Source organism: Haliotis rufescens, unplaced genomic scaffold (genome assembly GCF_023055435.1).
Source record: "Haliotis rufescens isolate VD_foot unplaced genomic scaffold, xgHalRufe1.0.p SCAF_14, whole genome shotgun sequence".
In the NCBI taxonomy this organism is placed as follows: Eukaryota; Metazoa; Mollusca; class Gastropoda; order Lepetellida; family Haliotidae; genus Haliotis; species Haliotis rufescens.
Window position 1 is genome coordinate 5,780,841 of NW_025963824.1, and position 26,194 is coordinate 5,807,034.

The 26,194-nt window shown below is 39.9% G+C and overlaps 2 protein-coding genes across 2 annotated transcripts; both read left to right on the forward strand.

The window, feature by feature from the left end:
- The first annotated feature begins 22,375 nt into the window (after positions 1–22,375).
- Positions 22,376–23,500, forward strand: LOC124142150 (SCAN domain-containing protein 3-like). Its single transcript, XM_046507763.2, has one exon. The coding sequence runs from the start codon at positions 22,376–22,378 to the stop codon at positions 23,498–23,500; it is 1,125 nt and encodes a 374-aa protein (XP_046363719.2).
- An 803-nt stretch (positions 23,501–24,303) lies between these two features.
- LOC124128824 lies at positions 24,304–25,611 on the forward strand. Its single transcript, XM_046510438.2, has one exon. It carries the CDS (start codon positions 24,304–24,306, stop codon positions 25,609–25,611), a length of 1,308 nt encoding a protein of 435 aa, XP_046366394.2.
- Positions 25,612–26,194: the final 583 nt, after the last annotated feature.

Here is a 26,194-nt window from a genome sequence, read left to right on the forward strand (position 1 = left end):
TCGTCGTGGAATCACGTAATCAACTACCTTTGAAAATCAATCCCTTCGCTATTTCTAAAGCCATTGAAGGTATCTGTGGTGAGGTGAAGAATGTTTCACGGCTCCGGAGCGGCTCTCTTTTGGTGGAGTGTGCACGGAGACAGCAGGCTATTAATCTTTTAAAATGTACTAGCTTTGCTAACACAGAAGTTGTTGTTTCCGAACACAGAACGTTGAATTCGAGTCGGGGGATCATCCGCGACAGAGCTCGTTGCCTGGCAGAAATGTCAGAAGAAGACATTTTGGAAGAACTCAAAGGACAAAGTGTCACATCAGTGAAACGTTTCAATAGAAAAGATGGTGAAAATATCGTTCCAACCAATACCTATTTGTTCTCCTTTTCTCTTCCCACAATTCCACAATCTATTAAGGCAGGCTATTTTAACATCGGAGTGGAGGTGTATGTCCCCAATCCGCTCCGATGTTACAAATGTCAGAAGTTTGGCCACGGCTCCAAATCATGTGATCGTCCAACTGTTTGCCACCGTTGTGGTGGAAACCATGATGGTACAGGCTGTACAGCAGACCTGAAATGTACAAATTGTAAGGGTGAACATGTAGCATCATCGAAATCCTGCCCTTTTTGGACACGTGAAAAAGACATTTTGACAATCAAATGTCAAAACAATATCAGTTACTTTGATGCCAAAAAACTCTTTGATAGCCGGACACCTTCATCCAAACAATCTTATGCTGCTGCTGCTGCTGCTGCTGTCTCTCGCTCTTCAACACGTAGATCTATAGAATGTCAGACGGACTTGACGTGGACACATTCTGAACACCCGCTGCCTCTGACTACATCATGTGACAGTCAAACAACTCATTCTGTCAGCCCAGGTGAAATGTCTTCAGATTCTATCATTGTGACTCAGGTTGTGGCCCCATCTACACCCACTCCTGATAAACCAGCTACCAACAAACCATCAACTGAAATGCCAAAAAAACAAAAGAAGAAACAAAACAAGAAAATTTCTACAAAGATCCCTACTCTCACTGAAACATCTGTAGATGTTCACAATTACTTTGAGCCTCTTGAGATGGATGTCACCCCATCTTCACACCACAGCAGTGGTGACTCCTCTTCACGTTTACGTGAACGATCTCCGGTAGAACCACCATGAATCATTCGAATCTAATTCAATGGAATTGCCGAGGACTTAGGCACAATTTTAACGAACTGCAATTATTATCAACGGATATTTGTCCATCAGCAATTTCTTTACAAGAAACGTACCTTAAAACAACCGACACATTTGATTTAAGGCAGTATAGTTCGTATCACTCCTTCTCTCCTCCGGGAGATAAAGCTACTGGAGGAGCTTCTATTTTGGTGCGGCGGGGCGTTGTTCACAGTCCTGTTCCGCTTGACACGAATATGCAAGCTGTTGCAGTTAGACTTACACTGCATATTGCCTTCACACTTTGCTCCTTATACATTCCTCCATCTTCAAATCTTCAGCGTAATGATCTCCAAAAACTGTACGACCAGCTCCCAAAGCCCTGTGTCATCATGGGTGATCTAAATGGACATAATCCTTTATGGGGAGGTTCTATCATTAATCAAAAGGGTAAAGTCATCGAGGATTTTGTTTCTGATAATGACCTCTGCATCTTTAACGATGACTCGGACACCTACTTACACCCTGCAACTGGTACGTATTCATCATTAGATCTGTCTTTGACTGATTCAGTGTTGTTGAATGAATTCTCATGGACCGTCCATGATGACCTATGTGGGAGTGACCATTTCCCGACCGTGCTTAAACCCATTCATCCCGTTGATGATCCACCTTCACCTCGATGGAATTTTGTGAAGGCTGATTGGCTTTTATTTCAATCTTTATGCAAAGATAAATAACAACCTACGTCTTTTCAGAATGTTATTGACCCCATTCAGTTGTTCTCAGATCAACTGAATGAAATTGCTGATGAATCAATACCTAAGTCCTCGATCAACCCACGTGTTCGTAAACCGTGGTTTGATGACACTTGCAAACACGCTAGGAAATGTCGTAAGAAGGCGGAGAAATACTTCCGTAAACATCCCACTGTCCATAACTTGAACATCGTCAAAATTTCAAATGCTAAGGCGAGACGTCTTTTTAAACAAAATAAACGTCAATCCTGGCAGAATTATGTCTCAAAAATTAACTCTCGTACCCCCATGTCCAAGGTATGGAACATGATCAAAAAGATCAAAGGCAAGGGATCAAATTCTACAGTAAACCATCTAAAGGATGGCGATACTTTGCTAACGACTAAATCTGATATTGCCAATAGACTTGGGAAAACGTTATCTCAACATTCTTCTTCATCTAATTACGCTCCTGAATTTCAAAAGTATCAACTCCAACAGGAAAAGAAAAAAGTAAATTTTACATCTGATAATGGTGAAGATTACAATGAGGTATTTTCACTACATGAGCTACATACTGCCTTAGGGCAAGCTCATGATACAGCAGCAGGCGCTGATAATATTCATTATCAGCTACTGAAACACTTGCCAGAATCATGCCTTGAAACTTTGTTGACTATATTTGATGACATTTGGACATCTGGGACGTTTCCACCTTCATGGCATAATGCCATTGTTATACCAATACCCAAACCTGGGCGGGATCATTCTGATCCATCAAATTACCGCCCTATCTCTTTAACTAGCTGTGTTTGTAAAACGATGGAACGCATCGTAAATAATCGATTAGTGTGGTACTTGGAAACAAATAATCTTCTTACCAATATACAATGTGGTTTCCGGAAGAACAGAAGTACTATCGATCATTTAGTGCGTTTAGAATCGTTCATTAAAAATTCCATTGTAAATAGACAACATGCTGTATCGATCTTTTTCGATTTAGAAAAAGCTTACGATACAACATGGAAACATGGTATTTTAAAAGATTTACATGACTTTGGTTTAAGAGGCCGTTTGCCTCATTTTATATCGCAATTTTTAACTGACAGACAATTTCAAGTTCGTGTTGGATCAACCCTGTCTGATCATTATAATCAGGATCAGGGTGTTCCACAGGGCAGTATTTTGTCTGTCACATTGTTCAGTATAAAAATAAATAGTTTATCAAAAGTATTAAATGACTCAATTGATGGGTCATTGTTTGTGGATGATTTCAATATATCATGTCGTGGTAAAAATATGCGTACTATTGAACGCCAATTACAGTTGTGTCTTAATAAAATTCATAAATGGTGTCTTGAGAATGGCTTTAAGTTCTCACAGAGGAAGACCAATTGTATACATTTCTGTCGGAAATATAAACCCCATAAAGACCCTGAACTCTTTTTAGATGGCACTCCAATCAAGATTGTAAAAGAAGCCAAATTTTTAGGATTAATTTTCGACCATCATTTAACCTTTTTGCCACATATTACTTATCTGAAGACCAAATGCCTGAAGGCCCTAGATTTGTTAAAAGTCGTTTCAAATTCAAAGTGGGGAGGGGATCAGAAAACCCTCCTTCACTTATATTGATCATTGATCCGTTCTAAATTGGACTATGGCTCCATTGTGTATGCTGGAGCTTGCAAGAGCAATTTAAAAAAGCTGGATTCAATTCACCATCAAGGACTACGTCTATGTCTTGGTGCTTTTCGAACTTCTCCGGTTGACAGCCTCTATGTGGAGGCTGATGAACCTTCTTTAAAACAACGCCGTACTAAATTGTCTCTTCAATATATTTCTAAATTACGTTCGAACCCCTTTAATCCTGCTTATGCCTCTGTATTCTACCCCCTCTATGAAAATCTATTTCTGAAGAAACCGAAGCTGGTTCCTCCACTTGGGATTCGGCTCAAATCCAATATTACTGCTGCAAATCTTGATCTGGATCTTATCTCTCCTTCTCGGCTTTTGTCTACTCCTCCCTGGCAGTTGGTGAGGCCAGAAGTAGACATTTCACTGACACGCTTTCTCAAGTCTGAAACAAATCAACTGGTTTATCATCAGGAATATTTACAATTAAGAAACAAATATGACACTCACCGTTCAATCTTTACTGATGGATCCAAGGGTGGTGGCAAAGTAGCAAGTGCCACTGTCGTTGGATCACAAACCATATCATTTAGAATACCTGACAATAGCTCTATTTTCACTGCTGAGGCCAATGCTATCCTTACAGCTTTGATATATATTAAACACCAGTCTTCATGTAAACAGTTTATCATCTTTTCTGATTCTCTTTCTTGCCTTCAGGCACTGCATAATGTATCTTCCACTCATCCACTGATTTTAGATGTTTTAGAACTTTACAATGATCTTTCAACTGGCCAATACGACATCGTCTTTTGTTGGTTACCGAGTCATATGGGCATCACAGGTAACACAATGGCTGATGCTGCTGCTAAAGCAGCACTCAACGAATCTGTGACACCACTTCTGCTTCCATACAGCGATTATAAACCTGTAATAAGAAACTACATCAGAGATATAATGCAGCAGAAGTGGGACACCCAAGTAGGTATTAATAACTTACATGCTATAAAACCAACCATCGGTTACACCTACTTGGGTTGTCAGTCCAGATTTGAAGAGGTCATTGTACGACGATGTCGTATTGGCCACTCGCGATACACACATGAATATTTGTTAAAAGGTGAAGATCCTCCGTTCTGTATCCCTTGTGATGAGAGAATCACGGTCAAGCATGTCCTGCTTGACTGTATTGATTTTTCCATCACAAGGGATAAGTATTTCAAAGTTTCATCGTTAAAGGATCTTTTTAATCAGATTAATTCTCATTTAATTCTTGGTTTTTTAAAAGAAATAGAATTGCTTGATAAATTTTGATATGTACATGTATTGTAAAAAGTATGTGATTTTAATTTGGTAGAATGACGTAATAACTGAGTTTGTTAGTGGCTGTACCTTCAAAGGGGGTTGAAGTAACGTAAAATAATTGTCCCCCTGAGAAGGTATGTAAGTCCCATTTCATTCAAAGTATTTTTCATTTTCCATGTTTTTAATCGTAGAATTCTTGTTGTTTTTAAATGTTTTGGCTTAAACTTGCCGACAATCACCAGTAACCGGAGGGATGGTGTAAATCCTGCTGGGTTACCATGTAGGTAGCAGAAGTATCGTAAGTCCCCATGGTACCTAGTATGGTGACCTACCTTTGGCTATTGGTGATCTAAAGCCCATTTTTATTGTGTACTGTTTTGAATTGTTATGAATTTTATTCTGATATGCTAGTTTTACAATCTACATCTGTGATAGTCTAGTGTTTTTACTGTCCTTTGTCGACAGATTTTATTGTCACTATGTATTAATATATAACTTGATTTAGTCACGTTATGGCTGAAATATTGCCCATGTGACTTAAAACTTAACTCACTCACTCACTCTTACCTTGATGCTAAAAAACTCTTTGATAGCCGGACACCTTCACCAAAACATTCGTATGCTGCTGCTGCTGCTGTTACGGTCTCTCGCCATTCAACCAGTAGATCTATAGAATGTCAGACTGACTTGACTTGGACAATTTCTGAGCATCCGGTTCCTCTGACTACAACATCCGAGAGTCAGACAAATCATTCCGTCAGTCCAGGTGCTATATCTTCAACATCTCCGGTTGTGACTCAGGCTGTGGCCCCATCACCGCCAACTCCGAAAATACCATCTTCTGAAATGTCAGCTCCAAACAAACCTTCAACGGAAATGGCAAAAAAACAAAAGAAAAAACAAAGTAAAAAAATTACAACAAAGATCCCAACTGTCACTGAAACATCTGTAGATGTTCATAACTTTTTCGAGCCTCTTGAGATGGATGTTACCCCATCTTCACACCACAACAATAGTGGTGACTCATCTTCACATTCACGTGAGCGTTCTCCTATAGAACCACCATGAATCATTCTTGTCTAATTCAATGGAATTGCAGAGGGCTTAGGCACAACTTTAATGAACTACAGTTATTAACAACAGATTATATTCCATCAGCAATTTGTTTACAAGAGACGTACTTAAAAAATACAGATACATTTGAATTAAGGCAGTATAGTTCCTATCATTCTTTTTCTCCTCCAGGAGATAAAGCTACTGGAGGAGCTTCTATTTTGGTGCGGAGGGGCGTTGTTCACAGTCCTGTTCCGCTTGATACGAATATGCAAGCTGTTGCAGTTAGACTTACACTGCATATAGCCTTCACACTTTGCTCCTTATACATTCCTCCATCTTCAAATCTTCAGCGTAATGATCTACAAATACTGTACGACCAGCTCCCAAAGCCCTGTCTCATCATGGGTGATCTAAATGGTCATAATCCTTTATGGGGAGGTTCTATCATTAATCAAAAGGGTAAAGTCATCGAGGATTTTGTTTCTGATAATGACCTCTGCATCTTTAACGATGACTCGGACACATACTTACACCCTGCAACTGGTACGTATTCATCATTAGATCTGTCTTTGACGGATTCAGTGTTGTTGAATGAATTCTCATGGTCCGTCCATGATGACCTATGTGGGAGTGACCATTTCCCCACGGTGCTTAAACCAATTAATCCCGCTGATGATCCACCTTCACCTCGATGGAATTTTGTGAAGGCTGATTGGCTTTTATTTCAATCTTTATGCAAAGATAAATTACTACCTACGTCTTTTCAAAATGTTACTGGCCCGATTCAGTTGTTCTCAGATCTACTGAATGAAATTGCTGATGATTCAATACCTAAGTCCTCGATCAACCCACGTGTTCGTAAACCGTGGTTTGATGACACTTGCAAACAAGCTAGGAAATGTCGTAAGAAGGCGGAGAAGTACTTCCGTAAACATCCCACTGTCCATAATTTAAATATTGTAAAAATTTCAAATGCCAAGGCAAGACGTCTATTTAAGCAAAATAAACGTCAATCCTGGCGGACTTATGTCTCCAAAATTAACTCTCGTACCCCTATGTCCAAGGTATGGAACATGATTAAAAAGATCAAAGGCAAGGGATCAAATTCTACAGTTAACCATCTGAAGGATGGCGATACTTTGTTAACTGATAAATCTGCCATTGCCAATAGCATTGGTGAAACTTTATCTCATCATTCTTCTTCATGTAATTACGCTCCTGAATTTCAAAAATATCAGCTTCAACAGGAAAAGAAAAAAGTAAATTTTACATCTGATAATGGTGAAGATTACAATGAGGTATTTTCACTACATGAGCTATATACTGCCTTAGGGCAAGCTCATGATACAGCAGCAGGCGCTGATAATATTCATTATCAGCTGCTGAAACACTTGCCCGAATCATGCCTTGAAACTATGTTAAATATATTTGATGATATTTGGACATCTGGGATGTTTCCAGCTTCATGGCATAAAGCCATTGTTATCCCCATTCCCAAACCTGGGCGGGATCATTCTGATCCATCAAATTACCGACCTATCTCTTTAACTAGCTGTGTTTGTAAAACGATGGAACGCATGGTAAATAATCGATTAGTGTGGTACTTGGAAACAAATAATCTTCTTTCCAATATACAATGCGGTTTCCGTAAAAACAGAAGTACTATCGATCACTTAGTGCGTTTAGAATCGTTCATAAAAAATTCCATTGTAAATAGACAACATGCTGTATCGATCTTTTTCGACTTAGAAAAAGCTTACGATACAACATGGAAACATGGTATTTTAAAAGATCTTCATGATTTTGGATTAAGAGGCCGTCTGCCTCATTTTATATCACAGTTTTTAACAGACAGGCAATTTCAAGTCCGAGTGGGTACAACCCTGTCTGATCATTATAATCAGGATCAGGGTGTCCCACAAGGCAGTATTTTGTCTGTCACTTTATTCAGTATAAAAATTAACAGTTTGTCAAAAGTTTTAAATGATTCAGTTGATGGATCACTTTTTGTGGATGATTTTAATCTATCTTGTCGTGGTAAAAATATGCACACAATAGAAAGGCAATTACAATTATGTCTTAATAAAATTAACAAGTGGTGTCTTGAAAACGGGTTTAAATTTTCCAAATCAAAAACTAATTGTATTCATTTCTGCAGAAAATATAAACCGCATAAGGACCCTGAACTATTTCTGAATGGCACCCCTATCAAAGTTGTTCAGGAGGCCATGTTCTTGGGACTTATTTTTGATAGCCACTTAACTTTCCTCCCACATATTAAATACCTTAAAGCTAAATGCCTGAAGGCACTCGACTTATTGAAAGTAGTTTCTAATTCAAAGTGGGGAGGGGATCAAACAACTCTCTTACACTTATACAGGTCACTAATCCGTTCAAAACTTGATTATGGCTCCATCGTCTATGGTGGAGCCTGTAAAAGTAATTTAAATAAACTTGATACTATACATCATCAGGGCCTGAGGCTTTGCCTTGGTGCCTTCAGGACGTCTCCCATTCACAGTCTATATGTAGAAGCGGATGAACCTTCTCTTAAACAACGCCGTCTAAAATTATCTTTACAATATGTCACTAAATTATATTCTAATCAGTCCAATCCAGCTTTTAATTGCGTCTTCAATCCTCTTTACCAAGATATTTACAATAAAAAGTCATCTCTTGTTCCACCACTCGGAATCAGAATCCAGTCTGCCCTGTTTGCTTCCAATATTCAACTGCAAGATATAGCTCCAACTCAACTGTTTTCAACACCTCCTTGGCAAATGGTAAAGCCAGAGGTAGACCTGACATTAACCAAACTTAAGAAATCAGATACTAACCAATTAATATACCAACAAGAATACCACCAACTTAGAAACAATTATGACACTTATAAATCTATATTTACCGATGGATCCAAGGATGGTGGCACAGTTGCTAGTGCCACTGTCATTGGATCCAGAACAATCTCTTCCCGTTTACCTGATAACAGTTCCATATTCACTGCAGAAGCAAACGCCATTTTTACAGCACTTAAATATATCAGTAATCAATCTAAACATAAACAATTCATACTGTTTTCAGATTCTCTTTCATGTCTTCAGGCAATTAAAAATATGTCTTCAAAACATCCACTTTTAATCCAAATTCTTGAGTTATTTAATGATCTTGCTACTGGCCAATATGACATCGTCTTTTGTTGGTTACCAAGCCATGTTGGTATTAAAGGTAACACAATGGCCGATGCTGCTGCAAAAGCAGCCCTCAACAAATCTGTGACACCACTTCTGATCCCATACACTGATTGTAAACCCTTGATTCGATCTTACATCAGAGATCTTATGCAACAGAAGTGGGACGCCCAAGTAGGTATCAATAAATTACATGAAATTAAACCAAATATCGGTTACACCTACTTGGGCTGTCAGTCCAGATTTGAAGAGGTCATTATGCGACGATGTCGTATTGGCCACAGCAGATATACGCACGAATATTTATTACAAGGTGAGGATCCTCCGTTTTGTATCCCTTGTGATGAAAGAATCACGGTCAAGCATGTCCTGCTTGACTGTGTTGATTTTTCCATCACAAGGGATAAATATTTCAATGTAAAAACAATTAAGGACCTTTTTAATGATGTTAATTCTCGTTTAATATTATGTTTTTTAAAGGAAATAGAGCTTTTTCATAAATTTTGATGTGTTCAATGTATTGTTTTACAAATTGGTAGTGCGAAATTCATAACTTAGATTGTTAGTGGCTGTACCCTTGATGGGGGTTGAAGTAGCGTAAAATTATTGTCCCCCTAAGAGGGTATGTAAGTCCCAAATCATTCGAAGTATTTTTCTGCACACTAGGCTTTTAAACGTAGTATCTTCGTTATTTTAATCTAAGGCTTAACTGGTACACTGTCGCCAGTGACTGAAGGGATGATATAAATCCTGCCGGGGTCCATGCAGGAAGCAAAAGTACTGTAAGTCCCCATGGTCCCCAGTATGGTGATCTCCCTTCAGTTGCTGACGATTTCTAGCCCATTTTTAAATTGTGATGTTCATTAATGCTTACTGCCTTTTAATATTCTCAACTAGTTTTAAATCAAGTCTGTGATATTCTAGTTATTCTACTGTCCTTCGTTGACAGCTTTTTATTCAGTTTAAATATATGTATCATAAATGTATCATAAATGTACTTTCTCGTCACGATATGCCTGAAATATTGCCCATGTGACGTTAAATAATAACTCACTCACTCACTCACACCATGTATTACGTCACGAAACGTCCAGGATCTACTGTGCATGTCCCCCTATAGGTATTTAAAACTCATGTACTTACTTAAAAGTACAAAACATCCATATGGATGTACAAATAATAACAAAATTAGTATCCATCTCCTGAGGTAGCTTTCATCGGCACTGTACTTCAAGTACAAAAAAAATCTATATATGGATGTACAAAACTTTAAAAGATAAATAGTAACTTTCTTCTGAGGTAGCTTTCATCGGTACTTCTGATTATTTAAGACAAAATGAAAAAGAAAAACCCCAAAACTCATGCACTTACTTAAAAGTACAAAACATCCATATGGATGTACAAAAACTTTTAAAGATAAATAGTAACTATCTCCTGAGGTAACTTTCATCGGCACTGTACTTCAAGTACAAAAACATCTATATATGGATGTACAAAACTTTTAAAGATAAATAATATCTATCTCCTGAGGTAGCTTTCATCGGCACTGTACTAAAAGTACAAAAACATCTACATGGAAGTAAAAAACTTTTAAAGATAAATAGTAACTATCTCCTTAACCCTTCTCCTGAGGTAGCTTTCATCGGCACTGTACTTCAAAAGTACAAAACACCTACATTGAAGTATGTATGTTTATATAATAATTACTCCTGATCATATTGTGGCAGCATTCATTTGCCATTTTCTTATCCAAAGTCATGAAGCAACACTCATTGCTATTTCCCATACAAAGTATAATAATCTCAAGATCAAAAGAAGTAGCATAGTAGTAGTAGTAGGATTCAATGCTATTTCTCGTACAAAACCATGTTAATAATCGGTCAACAAGTATCTGTTAAGAATTGTAATGTATAGATGTACACATCATTATTCCTTTTGACTAATCTTTCGAGCTTGAAAGCGTGTCAAATACGCTACTGTATTGACTTGCTGGTGATCATCCTCTGTGAGCAAGGGTGTTTGTGAGGTATCCGGTGCGATGCTACTCTCTGGTGTGTCTATTTGTGAAACGTCAACTGGAATAGTCGGAGAAGCATGCTGCTGCTGTATCGGTGTTGATGTGGATGGATGTGAGGATGGCAATGGCGTTGATGCTGATGAGGATGGTGAGTGAGATGGTGGAGGTGTTGGGGTTGGTGAAGATGTTGGTGGTGATGGAGAGGATGGAGATGGTGGTGGTGGTGATGGAGAGGATGGAGAGGATGGAGGTGGTGGATACAGACGTGTTGACGAGGAGGATGACGACTCCATGTTGCAAATACCTTCTGCATGCTGCATTTGCCCTCTTACACATTTCAATATCAAGTGACATACTGCTAATAATATGGTCAAGCAACTGATCACCAACACAGATGTGACTTCCTTTAGTAGCTCTGAAAATTATTTAAACTATAATAAAACATTAAATTATGAATTACCAAATTTAAATTATAAATAAAAACATTAAATTATGAATTACCAAATTTATAATGTCTTTTCAAATTAAATTTCCTCCTCTTCGTCTTCACCTGATATAGGTGAAATTTCAATTTGGAAATTCTTATTTCTAAAACTTTCTTGTTTTTTTCTTCTCCAACAAAGAATAACAAGGATAATAGCAATTACAACAATTACAGTAAGACTAATTACAGAAAGAACAAAGCTTAAATCACCTCTAACACTTGAAGACATGGAAGGAAGTGGTGGTGGTGTTGGTAAAGGGGGTAGAGGTGAAGGTGGTCGGTCCGCTAGTGATGGTACCTAGAGGTGTAACAATACATTGATTAATTGCAATAGTTTGTCTAGCTATTATTAGTTTTATTGGTTGACTCAATAGTTTCATTAGTTCTTTTATTGGCTATTTATTCACAGATGCAAATTTAAACAAAACCACGAAACATTTAAAGAAAGTGATTTTCATGAATTTAAGAAACTTGAAAGTCTGATTTCACCTTGTTTTGCATTGCAAAAGTTTTAATCATCTATGATACATTATCAGAAATTTATTTCTGAAGTGTCATTTTAAAACAATTGCAATAGCATCACAGTAGTAGGCACTTGATACTTTCAAAATGGTTGATGCTAATGTGAAGTTAACCCAAGTGGTACCTCGTGTCCTAACCCTATTTGTCGTGGTCGTTGCACCCATTGTGGTCGACTCTGTGCTGCTGCGGGTGTGGTTGGTGGTGATCTGACCACTGCTGGTGTTGGTACGGGGGGATTGCAATCACCCAATTAAACACACACACACACACACACACACACACACACACACACACACACACACACACACACACACTATTAATAGTAATATTATTAATACTATTCCATTAAATTACTATCCAATATTACAGGAAAATTCCTAAATTTCAAAACTATTGTATCGAATGGATTCCATCGTGGACAGCACAGAATAAATTTAACACTGAGAATTGTTCATATGAATTGAATTATTTAGAAAGCATTTACTTATCAAATGTAATGACAAACCACATGTTTCATTATTGACTCGAATTGGTCTAGTGATGTTTAAAATACTTTCATAGTCCGCTCCTTTTCCTCTCACAAATTGTAGTTCAGGAAATAACTGACTTGCTATGCGCAGCCGGTCCATTGCAGTCATTTCTATTTTTAAGATCTGACTATAGGTGTCTCCTGAAAAGATGTGATAGATGATGATGATGATGATGATGATGACAATAATAAAAAATAATAATACTTGAATTTTGTTTACTTCTTAAAACTCTGCCTACTGGATTTGTCAATACTGAGATACATTCCTCAGCATGATAAAAGAGTTTATTTTAGCTCTAGATAAGATTTCTAACTTTCTTTTGTTAATATTTAATATTATTTAGTAACTATTGATTTCACTTTGTCCCTTAATTGGAACATCACTAATCGCACTTTGAAAATAATAATAATTTAAAAATCTACCTTTCGTGTGTTCCCAAATACATGCTGCTGCTGGGCATCTTATTATGAATTTCTTGTGTTGACAGTTTCCCGTAATTTCTTTACAATACCCGGTCTGGTCAGTCCACAAAAGGACAACTAACCAAACAAACCAACTCCCTTCTCTCGGACATCTTGAAAGAGTGTGAGCTAATTTCATTTGAACCGATGATTAACTTTAACTCTTCACATTTTTTAACATAAGAACAGTGATGCGATGGGAAGCCCTTTAACCCTGTACGGAGCTCAGATGGTGCGGTGGGAGTAGGGTGAATGGGTGGAATGTAACCATTTATCCAATCACATTGGCGGGAAATGTAGTACTGTGACTAAAACTTTGCTAAAGGATGTATGAATGTCCCTATATGACTTGTATATGAAAGTTCTCCATACCCACACAATTGATTTAATTGTCATTTTATGATGGTGTTTTATAAGAGAATGCATGATCGAGTTTTACGCTTTTCCAACCATATAACATAATTGAAGTCACAATTCTCTGACTTTCTCATGTGTTCTCCGTCCATCACAAAGTTGATCAACAACAAAGATCATTGTAAAACTTCAGTTTTGTTTTAATAAACATTAAATATTTCAAATGAAACAATCATGAATCAGATATAGATATCATGACTATTTCTCACAGTAAACAATTAGAAAGACGGTATTTTATCAGAACAATCACATGAATATACATTTCATATCTAATCAGTACAATTCACATGGTTACAATAGAGACTGTGTCTAACAGTTATCTCAAAATATACTGTCATGCATTAATGACCCATCAGATCGTCGTCGTCCCTGCGACTCAACCGGTACGTATATCAAGAAACGGTTTAAAGTTTGAGCAAAGCCAATCTTCCTTTAATATAATCTGCAGCATTCGCTGGTAACTGTTCTTTTTCTCCGTTGTTAAAAAGTTGGCTTTCAACCATTTAAGGTCACTATATTTTAGTCTATGGATCTCGTGAAAGATGATACCCCTGGACTGCATGAAGTCATTGGCGTCACCAAGGATCTTATCGTGGTCTAGTTTTGTCTCCACTTCATCGAAGTACCAAGTGACCTCATTAGCAACACTCGAAGGAGTGATGCAGGTATGTTGTCGTTGAGATGGATGCCCCATTTCGCACCCTGGACACTTGGGAACTTCCCACACAGCTTCTTCTATCCCAGACTTAATTTCTTTCAAATAGAACGCATCTAAGACGGATTCGAACCAATGTTGTTCGTGGACACTCTTACGTCCGGGCAGGGACAAATTGTAGTGTAACCTGTATATATAAACTCGGTACGGGCCTTCCTCATCCTGAAACCTTGGGGGTTTCACCAGTCTCGTTGCTGCTGAATAGGCACTCCCCTTAATACGATACAATTTGATTGATTTGTAGACAATCCGTCCGCGTCCGTTCTGCACACGAAAATGGTATCGGCTTACCTTGTTCATCTCAAACAAAAGAATGGAATCATCACTATTATGATCATGATTATTATTATTATTAGTAGTAGTAGTAGTAGTAGTAGTAGTAGTAGTAGTAGTAGTAGTAGTAGTAAATGTAAATGCAACAGAGAGGACTCCGGTGATTTTATCACAGACAAGATGCTCGAACACAACAGAGGTAACAAAGGATCCACACCCTCTTTGATATTAACAATTTTGACATTATTGAATTAATATTATTTCAAATTTATTACTGTAAGTACCTCATAACTGTCTGCATGCTTGTCCGTGTTCTCTGTTTTTTTCTCTCTCTCACTCTGGACTTTGTAAAGCAGATAGTTCAACATGAGACCATGATCAGTGAGTGTGAGTAACGGTGGAACTTTGTCAACACAGATAATTGTGGGGGAATTGTCTGTTTGTGACCATAAGCATAACTTTTTACTCCACAGGGTAGTAAGTATCTCTTATTGTCCAAAGGGGAGAGAGCTACTTTGTTGACTTTCACCGTGTATAATGTATTGTGAATAAATCGTATCTGCCTGAATGTCGCCCAGTACTGCTGTCTATCGAAAAGACACTCTTTATACATTTGGTGACGGAGATGTTTTTTCACCCAACTTCGCTGCATGCCTTTGGCACGTTTCTCATTTACCACCTTTCCAGCATGATCCCCATCGACCAAGAAACTATAATTTTTGGCTTTCAGACCCACAAATTCACGGATGATGTTTCCACCCTCTTCATCTTTCATTAACCCAGCCACTTTGTGCCGGTCTTTGCTGTACAGTGGATGAGATTTTGTGTAATTGGAGGTATCAAACAAATGAATGTGTTGTTGCATGAACAGGTAGGGATCAAGCAGAGGTTTTTCTGGTGGGGCACTGATCGAAATCAGGACAGAATCCGTATCCGTCATTAACAGCTTCAACTGTTCACCGTATTGTCTGAGAAGCACATCGTAATAGAACGAATATATGTGTTTTTTCGCGTGTTCCAGGATACAGAATCCTACAGCGATAGGTTTGTTGAGCTGAATCGTCACCCTTTCCATTTCAACTGCTGTCAAATGTTCGGAAAACACATTTAAACACTTAAAGTTACACTTTGAAGTGTATTTGAGCAGCCTGTCAGCATCTGTCACCAGCTGTACATTCTTATATTTTCGACAGGTTCCAATTTGTTTTCCATAACAAGCATTGTTGAGGAGCTTGTGAAAGTCACATGTTGCATTGTCTGTGGCCACCTGTCTTTTCGCGATGTTGATGTCGATGTCGATGTATGGTTTCATCCATGCTCGCTTGCCTAAACCTCATGACTTTGTGAATGTGAGATAGTTGTAATCCCAGTCTCAGATAAAATTTGAGAGTTTTGAAATGAATGACATAGTTGAACTTGTCTTTCAGTGTACAAAACAGTTTTTTACCCTCGATTTGGTGAGAGGCAAACCTAAGTGCTCAAGAATATCCCTGCAATAGGGGGACAACTCGTCCGGGGGTCATCGTGCATGGGAGCAAGGGGAAACGAATTTAAAAATTCGTGGAGGGGACCAGGTACCAACAAATCGCACTCTATGGCAGAATCGTACTCTCCATCAAAGGGAACACTCGGCCAATCTATCGTCTCAAAATCGTGACGCTCTAAAAACGTAAAATCGGACACAGCTAATGGTTCCATCATGCATTTGCTGTACAAGCTGTTCACGTCATAGTAAAGCAAATAGTTGGTGTCCTGAATGGGATCAAACTCGGTCATGTAGGGATTGTTAGCCTTTGAATACCTATGACTGATCATGCTGACCCCTCCGCGAATACCTTTTTCAATGAACGAATAATAGTCGGGGTGAGTAAACAATGAGTTGCACTCCTGTATGCTTCAGACCACTTACCAGTGTAAATCCTGGTAAACTGAGAAAGTGAAAAGGATCTAGCCCATAATCTCTTCTACACATCTGTCGAAACGTTTGCAGGACGTCGCATAAAATTAACGTGTCCACAGACGCGTACAGCCTAACAAAGTCATTTAGCGTGTGACAGTCCAAGGTGTCCCACAGCTGATGAACAAAGGCATATTCTTGATCGGAAATGTGCTCCTCAGTGAGCGAGGAATAAAAGTCGGCTTTTGAGGGTAATTTCTTTTCTTTTAGTTTTTCTAAACTGTCCATACACTCATAACACATGTACTGATATTTTCATCTCTCGAAGGATTGATACATTACTCATTTCAAATACTTTCGAAAATGAAGAATTATATTAATATGTTCACCATTATCGCTGCTCTATGTTACTCATAACTTTATTACTTTATTTGTACTATGATCAAAGTTTTTCATTAACTTCTTTTACATTCTCGAAATTCATCTTTAAAACGAACGATGGTCCATACACTCAGTGCATAGAACGGTACACCATACCTTTCTTTTATGCAATCAGCTCACGCACTTGGATCAAGCTCAGAGAGTCGTTTACGTTATTTATTTATTTTTTATGCGTACCCACGCTTATACATTCACCCCTACCTCACCAGTGCAAAAATGTGTCCTATCCCTTAAAACAGTTTTATTTCAAAGGATAAAAAAAGTCTTGTACTCGTAGAGACATCTCAGATATAGCAAGATTATGTTCTCAATCTTGTTCGTTAAATCTTTAATTTCCTACCTACTTATCGAGTCAAGAAACGAGCACACCAAGAAACGGTCAAGATTTCCAACTATGTGAATCGAGACATTTCCATTTTGCATTATCCAAGTTTGTCATAGCAAAAATTCCAATACCAGGTTCTTCCGAGTACCATTCCTACGAAGAGTAACTGATTCATTGGTTAAACTGTCAACCAATCCGAGTAGACTGAGTTTAATTTCCCTAAAATTATATTCACCATATGCACAAGTCATTCATTACTGACCAACACTTTTTATCGTGATTGACAGTACATACGTCTTAAAAAACACTGTCCATCGCGACTTCCTTCACTCGACAGGACGACTTCCAGCCAGCCAGCCAACCAGCCAGCAAACCAACCAGCCTACACCCACCCAGCCTACACCCACCCAGCCAGCCAGACATACTACCAACCATCCAACCAAAGTGAGTATCCATGTTTATTAATCAGCTGTCTTAAGCAGTTAACGTTGTTATGGATTTTCATAAGCCTTTTCAATCAGATTGACAGTGTCTTTGGTTACGTTTTACTGTCTTATTGCTGTGTACTGATTATTTGTCTTCACATCATGATGCGTGCATCTTAATGTTACTAACTTTCATGTCTTTATTGTGGTACGTTGTATACTTCTCATCAATCACTTGATGTGTACTTCTTATCGCTGAAATGTATTTCTTAATGTTTTACTTGCTTTATGCTGTACAACAAATTTCCACGGATAATAAAGCATTATCTTATCTATCTTATTTTAACTAGCCTGTAAGACAACCAGCCACCCAGCTGACCACCCAGCAAGCCAGTCAACCAGTGTCATGAGTACCAATACTACTATTACTACTAGTGCTGTTGCTGCTGCTGCTCCTCCTGCAAAACGTATCTTGTATTATTTCAACAATCCTGTTGACATAACAATAGACCCAAGGAGCAGTCGGGCCTTCATCCATATAAAAAAGAGGAATGCCAGAGGGGAAAAGTATGTTGACTGCGCTCAGGAAATATTGGAAGCGGCGGAGGAAATGGAATTGGTGTCAGACACGGATGATGAGGTGTCGGCGAGATATCATCCATACGCCAGGGAAGGTGAGTATTATTATTATTATTATTATTATTATTATTATTATTATTATTATTTTTATTATTATTTTGGATGAATTCATAATGTATGTTAAACAATACATATGATCTATTAACCGTGCAGTTTAAATTAAGATAGTTGTCAAATGTATTACCATACATAATGATGTTTACCTTTATCTTATTTTCTAAGAATGTTAAACTTCGTAGTATTACTTTCAACGACTTTACTTTATATATATATATATTGTAGGTGCACCGTACGTCCCGAGACCTCCCGACTACCCACCACCACCTTATAGACCTACTCCTCCAACACCAAGTACGATGAGTTCACCACCAACACCAGCCATTGTCGCCACTGCTGCTGCACCGTCGACACCAGTCGCTCCAACACCAACGTGTAAACCAATGTGTATACCAACACCAGGGGCTACACCGTGGACACCGGCACCAGGCGCTACTCCGTGGACACCGGCACCAGGCGCTACACCGTGGACACCGGCACCAGGGGGTACGCCATGGACACCAACCACCAACTCTTGGGGGTATTCATTGCCTCCCCCTCCTCCCCCATCTGCCTCTCCTCCGGTGGGGAACAACAACAACATGAACGTCATCAACAACAACGACAGCAACATGTCGCAGATGCAAACAGGACAGCCGTCCCAGGTGATGTCCCGCCCTCAGGTGTCACCAATTCTAATGATGGGGGTTACTACTTCTACTGGTACCCACGTACCAATCACTCCAACACCATAAACAACTGCATCAGCTGTTGCTGGTGCTGCTGTCCAGTCAGTGAATAAATATGTCTCAAAACTTGATTATCTTATTTTTTCCTTAGTTTATCGTAATGTTGTTAGTTTTGACTACATACGTAATGCATTTTCATCTCATGACAAAAAAAATTGTACAAAAATTTAAAAAAAATATATAATAACTTATCAAAAACCCTTAAAAATCATGAACAACAACAACAACACTTGTATGTGTATGAAAATGCATTACGTATGACGTGTAGTCCCTCGCTGAAGCTCACGTTATACGAGGTCAATAAACACACACTGCGGGTATCACGGATTCACCTCACTGCTTACACACAGGACGAAATGAACAAAGTTCCCACGCTGGTCCCATTCATTCATTCGTGAAACGAGAGAAAGCTACCTTCTGGCGCGCGTGTGTGTGACATTTCAATTCCACTCACGTATATAGTTGGAATTTATCACCAGTGCGAGAGACCGCGGTCCTTCCGTTCCAAAACTATTTCAGGCATCCTCAAAGTAAATATTTGCTCACTTAATCCTTTCTTTTGTTGTCCCCGCATAGTTTGAGGAAAACCCTATTGTTTTCATGAAGTACTACATCTCGAATTTGAATGCACATATATTTTATTTATAACGTTGGAAAAGTACAAAGACATTTACACACACACAATGACGCTCGGCTAGACCTTCAACCAGAACACCCACTTGACACCGCAGTTTATCAAAGCACGTACTGCTCCTCCTCAAAACAAACAGACTCAGTAATCCCCATTCCATTGTTCCCCCCGCATAGTTTGAGGAGAATCCTTTGTTTTCATGAAGTACTACATTATTATCTACTGGAGACAACGCGACTTTCCTTACCTTCACTGTGTACAATGCGTTGTGAAAAGACCTAAGTTGTTGAAAAGTAGCCCAAAACTATCAAACACACATTGTTTTAACATCTTATGACGTAGGTGTTTTTTCACCCAGGTACGCTGTAAACCCTTAGCACGTTTCTCCTCTAACAGTACAGTACTCTTTTCGCCTTCCTCGCTCTCTACTTCCTGCTTTACTACAAAACTGTAGCATTTACTTTTCAATCCTACAAATTCGATGATAATATTATGTGCGGTTTCTGATTTCATAAGAATCGGCTGTTTATGTCTTTCTTTACTGTACAGCGGATGAGTCTTTGGAAAATTGGAAGTGTCAAACAATTCCATGTGATAGCTCATAAACAGATAAGGGTCCAGGAGGGTTATTTCAGGTGGAGCACTCACGGTGAATAAGAGCGAATCTGTATCAGACATACACAGTTTCACCCGACTACCATACTATCTAACCAAAACGTCATACCAGAAAGAAGAGATTCTTCTCTTGGCATGTTCCCGAAAACAGAAACCCACGGCGATGGGTTTGTTTAATGCGACTGAGGTGCGTTCCATTTCTACTGAAGTCAACTGTTCGGAGAAAATATTGAGACGTTTGAAATTGCACTTGGCAGTACATTTCGTCAGTAGGTTAGCATCGGTCACCAAACGAATGTCCTTATACTTACAACAGTTTTCAATCTGTTTTCCATAACACGCATTGCTCAAAAATTTGTCAGAATCTTTCGATGCACTGTCACTAGCCATTTTACCTTTGTGTGTGTTGATATCGATATAAGGTTTCATCCATGCATCCTGAGCGAATGTGACTACAGCGTGAATATGTTACACTCGCATTCCCAGTCTCAAGTAACACTTCAACGTTTCGAAATGAAAAATGTAGTTGTTTTTGTCGTAAAGCGTGCAAAACAATTTTTTCCCCGCTCGATTTAGTTTAGATAAACCTAATTCTTTTAAAATCTCTTCACAGTACGGTGAAAATTCGTTCGATGGTATGTCTCTATGCATTGGCGCAGGAGGGAATGAAGCGAAGAAGTCGTGTAAATGCGGAGGGATTGTCAGATCGCATACTATCGCATAGCCATAGTCTCCGTCATAAGGGACAGACATCCAGTCAATGCTGTCAAACACGTCACGCTCTAAGAACTCAAACTTCCCCACGGGCAAGGGCTCTGTCATACAAGTAGCGTACAGGAGTAGAGGAAAAGTTAGTAGTTCATGACAACAATAGCGTAATCCTCCCAATTTCAAAGGAAAGCGATGAAGCGCGAGCGAGTGGACAATGGAGGGGGGTACTTGAATGTGCGTTAGACCGTTGAATCCTCCCTAAAGATGTGGTAACAATGGGGACAAAGGATGATATTGATACAGGTGGATTGAAGTGTTGACACAGGTGCTCGTCGTCTGCTAGCGGTTTCCCGTTCGTCGTCTGCTACCGGTCCCCCCCGACTTCAACGGGGTAAATGCGAATAAGAAAAAAGTTCGTCTGCTTTAATAGTCGTCTGCTGGTTTGTTAGTGACAGTTGTAGACAACGAACATGTCTTAATTAGTCTATGATATCATTTTCCAAAATTAGATGGTATATAAAACGTTAGTCCTCGCATAACTAATCATTCTTAGCACAGACCGTCTTCAGTGTCGCATCCATCTACATCAGGCATCGTGAGAAAGTAACATTGAGTTAAAATGACGAGTGAAAAAACGTTTTTTTACTCCTGGAAGTACGTGCACCGCAAACCCGAACAGCTACAGGAAAACACAATAATTCAATCACCGGACTGGTTTCAAAATCGGAAAGAGTGTGTGAGAGATGCTGACAATATGTTTCAGCCAGACAATGATGATACAGCCAAAAGAATAATCATCAAGAAGATCAGAACATTCCCCTTATGTGTCGACGAACTAGATGCGCACCACACGCGCAAGCACGCTGAGGAACTGCTGTCGCTCTGTTACTGCTTGGAAGTGACTAAGCTCATTTGTCAACTATCCCGAGAATTGTGTTTTGGCTGTATGTTTGAAGCAGAAGGTGATCAATCCCATACCTGTCGCTTGACGGAAGAGGAACAGGTGGACAAATACTTTACAATGTCAATGAATGATCTCAAGGATGTACGTGTGTTAGATCGATGGATGAGCATTTTAGCTGATGACTCATCATTGAAAGATTCCTTTAATTTTGTACCTTATCAGTGTAAAGATTATCGCAACACGTATTTCAAAACCCCAGAATGGTTTGAACAATTGAAGCGACGTGCTGTAAAAATGTTAATATTTGAAAAACATTACTCCTAGTAGTTGAAAATCCTTGACTTGTGTTAATAGCTATTCGTATGGTAGTTGAATTCACAAGATTTATTCTATACAATAAAGCATGATAGTATTGAACAATGCATGTGTCTGTTATCATTGTTGTGTATATAAAGAGAGTGTGCGCGGATGGGCGGTCGCAGTTGAGTTTACCTCACGAGACAGAAACATGTCTAGTAAGTCACGTGTAACACCGTCGTCGTCTCGTCAGAAAGAGTTAGAGAGCTATTACTTTAATCCCAAGTCCCCGGGTGCGTATTACGGTGCCTCCAAATTTCAACAAAGTTTAAAAAGACGTGGTAAAACGGTTAGCGTGTCCAAGGTAAAAGCCGAGTTGAGCAAGCACGATGCTTACACGCTTCATAAGTCGGTGAATCGCAAATTTCAACGTCTCAAAGTACTCGTCAACCGAGTAGATGAACAGTGGGATGTCGATCTGATGGACTTGAGTCGCTATGCTAAAGTGAACGGTGGTGTACGTTACGTGCTGATAGCCATTGACATATTGTCTCGCTATCTGTGGGTAGCCCCTTTGAAAAACAAGAAACCCGAGTCCATCGTTGACGGCTTTAAAGACATCCTTTCACACAGACGTGCACCTCAAAAGATCAGAGTGGACAAAGGAACGGAATTTAAAGGGACATTCAAGGATTTTATAGAGCGTCAGTCGATCAAATTGTTCGTCACTCAGAACGAAGACATTAAAGCGAATTACGCCGAGAGAGTCATTCGAACGTTGAGGTCGCTCATAGCGAGGTATCTGACACACAAGAACACCGAGCGCTATGTGGACGTGCTACCTGATTTAGTGTATAATTACAATCACACCGTACACAGAAGCTTAGGCGAGTGGGCCCCTGCAGATGTGAATGAACGAAATGAAGTCAAAGTATGGGGACATTTATACATGAAACCATCAGCATACATGTCACACAAGTTCCGTTCCTTTCAATATAAAATAGGGGATATCGTGAGAATCAGTTATTTGAGAAAATCTTTCGCTAAGGAACACAACTTGAGATGGACGGAAGAGTTATTTAAAGTAGCAGCCCGTTATCGACGACAGGGTATTCCTTTATACACGCTGAAAGATTTTCACGACCAGTTCTTAAAGGGACGCTTTTACGGAGAAGAATTACAGCGTGTCGATAAAGATCTAGATGCCGCATGGGATATCGAAAAAGTGTTAAAGAAAAAGAAAGACAAAGGGAAATTGTACTATTTAGTCAGGTGGGCAGGTTGGCCGTCGAGTTTCGATTCCTGGGTAGAAGCAAGGGAAGTGAAGGACAAGTAAAATGGATAAATACATCGTGTTTAACTGCGCAGACTCCCGGGAGTATTATCCGGACAACACGCCTTACCGTTTCCGGGTGAAACTGTCTCAACATTTGAAACTGGAGGGCATGTGGATGGTGGCTCTGTTAGAAATAAAACTAGGACGAGTCGAGTTGAAAGATATCAATAATACCACCATTGACGTGTTGTGTAATCTGTGCGACAGTTCACACGTGGGTGAGAATTATCTACCTTTATTGAGACGAGTCGATCTGAGAGACGGACCCAATTATTATTTTCACCAGCCATGGTACTTACCCGTTATCGTGAGAGACACGTCAGAAATCGAAGTGTATATAAAGTGTGCAGAAGGAACATCGCATTCATTTCTGAAAGAGACCGTGAACGTATCACTCGTGTTGCGACTGTATCCCTTTCTGACTTAAGCACGATGGAACGGAAACTGTACATTCCCGACACTAAGAAGTTTGTGGACTTTTTAGTACATCGCAGAAGTAAGCATCAGGGCAAACAGCTGATCAAAGGTCGACCCAGGTCGCGAATCATTCCCATCGCACCCCTAGCCAAAGTATCACCCAGCCGCGACTCTAAATTGAACGTAACAATGACGTCACCCAATCAGAACGTGGTCCAGAGAGCCGTGGCGGCTCAGAAGCGAACTAAGGCTATAAAACGCAAAGCAGGAGACAAGATTGTCACATCGAAGAAAGTACGTCGCGAGGGTAACAGCTCTAAACGATCCTTCATCGAGTTTAAAGATACCCCCGCTGTCGACCCCAGAGACATCTTCAACCAGTAACCATGTCGGTACTGACAGAGAAAGAGTTTTCCGAAGCCCTGCCAAATAGCTTAGATTTATTCGAACTGCCACCCTATCAAACCAGCATCCTTCAACATTACTACGAGAACGTAAGGCCCCTGTCCGTCATCACCGATTCCAGTCCGGTGGAATTTCACATACCCAATGGAGGGAAAGACTACATCGACTTGAGCAAGACCCGACTTCACGTCAAACTCAAAGTCACTCACACCGACAAAACGCCCTTAGCCGATAAAGAAAAAGTAGGGCCCGTCAACCTCACTTTGCACAGCTTGTGGAATCAGGTGAGCGTGTTCCTACAGGGACAACAAGTGAGCTCCAGCAATGCCGGTTACCCTTACAAAGCTCTCATGGAAACCGTCCTCGACTACGGCGCCGATACCAAGACCAGTCAGCTGACCAGTCAGCTGTATTACAAAGATTCGGGTGTCACCGTGGATGATTTTAACTCCGCTGATCCCTATGCCGGTAGCAATGACGGTCTCATCAATCGAGGAAGCTTTATCGCCGGAAGCAAGTCGCTCACCCTAACGGGGCCCCTCATGGAAGACGTGTTCGGTTTCGACCGTCATCTGGTGAACGGCGTGGACGTGGGGCTCAAACTGTTTCGCTCCAACACGACCTTTGTCTTGATGTCCGACGAGACCGATACACATTACACCGTCGAACTGCAAGACGTGTACCTGAAAGTATGCAAACTGAGGATCAACGACGCTCTCATCGTGGCCCACAACAAACAGTTCGAAAAAGCCAACGCCCTGTACCCATACGAACGATCCATGATCAAAATGGCCTCGGTCGCCTCGTCCAGTCTGAGTTTTAACTGGGACGCCATGTTTCAGGACGAAGTCCCCAGTCGACTCGTGATCGCCTTGGTGAGGTCCGATGGGGTGAACGGATCGTACACGGTCAATCCCTTCTGTTTCCAAGGCAACATCGTTAAAAGCATGGGACTGTACTTGAACGGTACCAGTGTACCCGGACGGCCGTTAGAATCGAACGACGTCGAGGCTTACGCCGGTCTGTACGACTGGAATAACGAATGGCGCAAAGACAAAGGTTTGAACTTGGACCGCACGGAATTTTCCGTAGGTCATGCCTTGTACGTGTTTAACCTGCAAGACATCCAAGGCGACAGAGGGGAATATCTGAATCTGGTCAAGTCGGGTAATCTACGACTAGAAGTCCAGTTTGCTCAAGCCCTCGCCCATACCTTCAACGTCATCGCCCTGGCCAAGTTTCCGGCCCTCATCAAAATCGACCAAAGCCGTAATGTGTTTCTAAAGTAGACAATGTACAAACGACAGTTACAGTGTGCCATCCGTAGCGACCCCAGCCTCCGTACACACGTGGTGGGTGTGTACGCGAGAGATACATTAGCTAACATCACCGTACCTTCCAGTGGAAAACCATGGGGATGTGTGGCTAACACGGACCTAGCACGGGGCGAGGGTCAACATTGGGTTGCCTTTTACTTTGACGGGTGTGGAGTCGGCGAGTTTTTTGATAGTTATGGACAGAAACCCAGTTACTATCATCGTGAATTTGAATATTTTATCAAGAAACATTCTCGCAGTTATCGATATAACACGTCTGTTTTACAGCAATCTAGTTCGAGTGCTTGTGGATTCTATTGTTTATATTACGCGTTACAGAAATGTAGAAATAGTGCTAGTTTACGAGATATCGTACAGATGTTTTGTACAGACAAAACACGCAATGATGCGTATGTGACTCGCTTTATCTGTGACTATTTCAAGTACTGTTTCACGTGTTCTACGATATAACACGATCTTTCCTCCTGTAGAGTGGTAGACGAGTCAATAAAAACAGAGAAAATGTCTATTGTGTTTCAGTTCTATATATGACATG

Coding starts and splice junctions, on each gene's coding strand:
- LOC124142150 (XM_046507763.2), top strand. CDS start 22,376: ATGTCTAGTAAGTCACGTGTAACACCGTCGTCGTCTCGTCAGAAAGAG.
- LOC124128824 (XM_046510438.2), top strand. CDS start 24,304: ATGTCGGTACTGACAGAGAAAGAGTTTTCCGAAGCCCTGCCAAATAGC.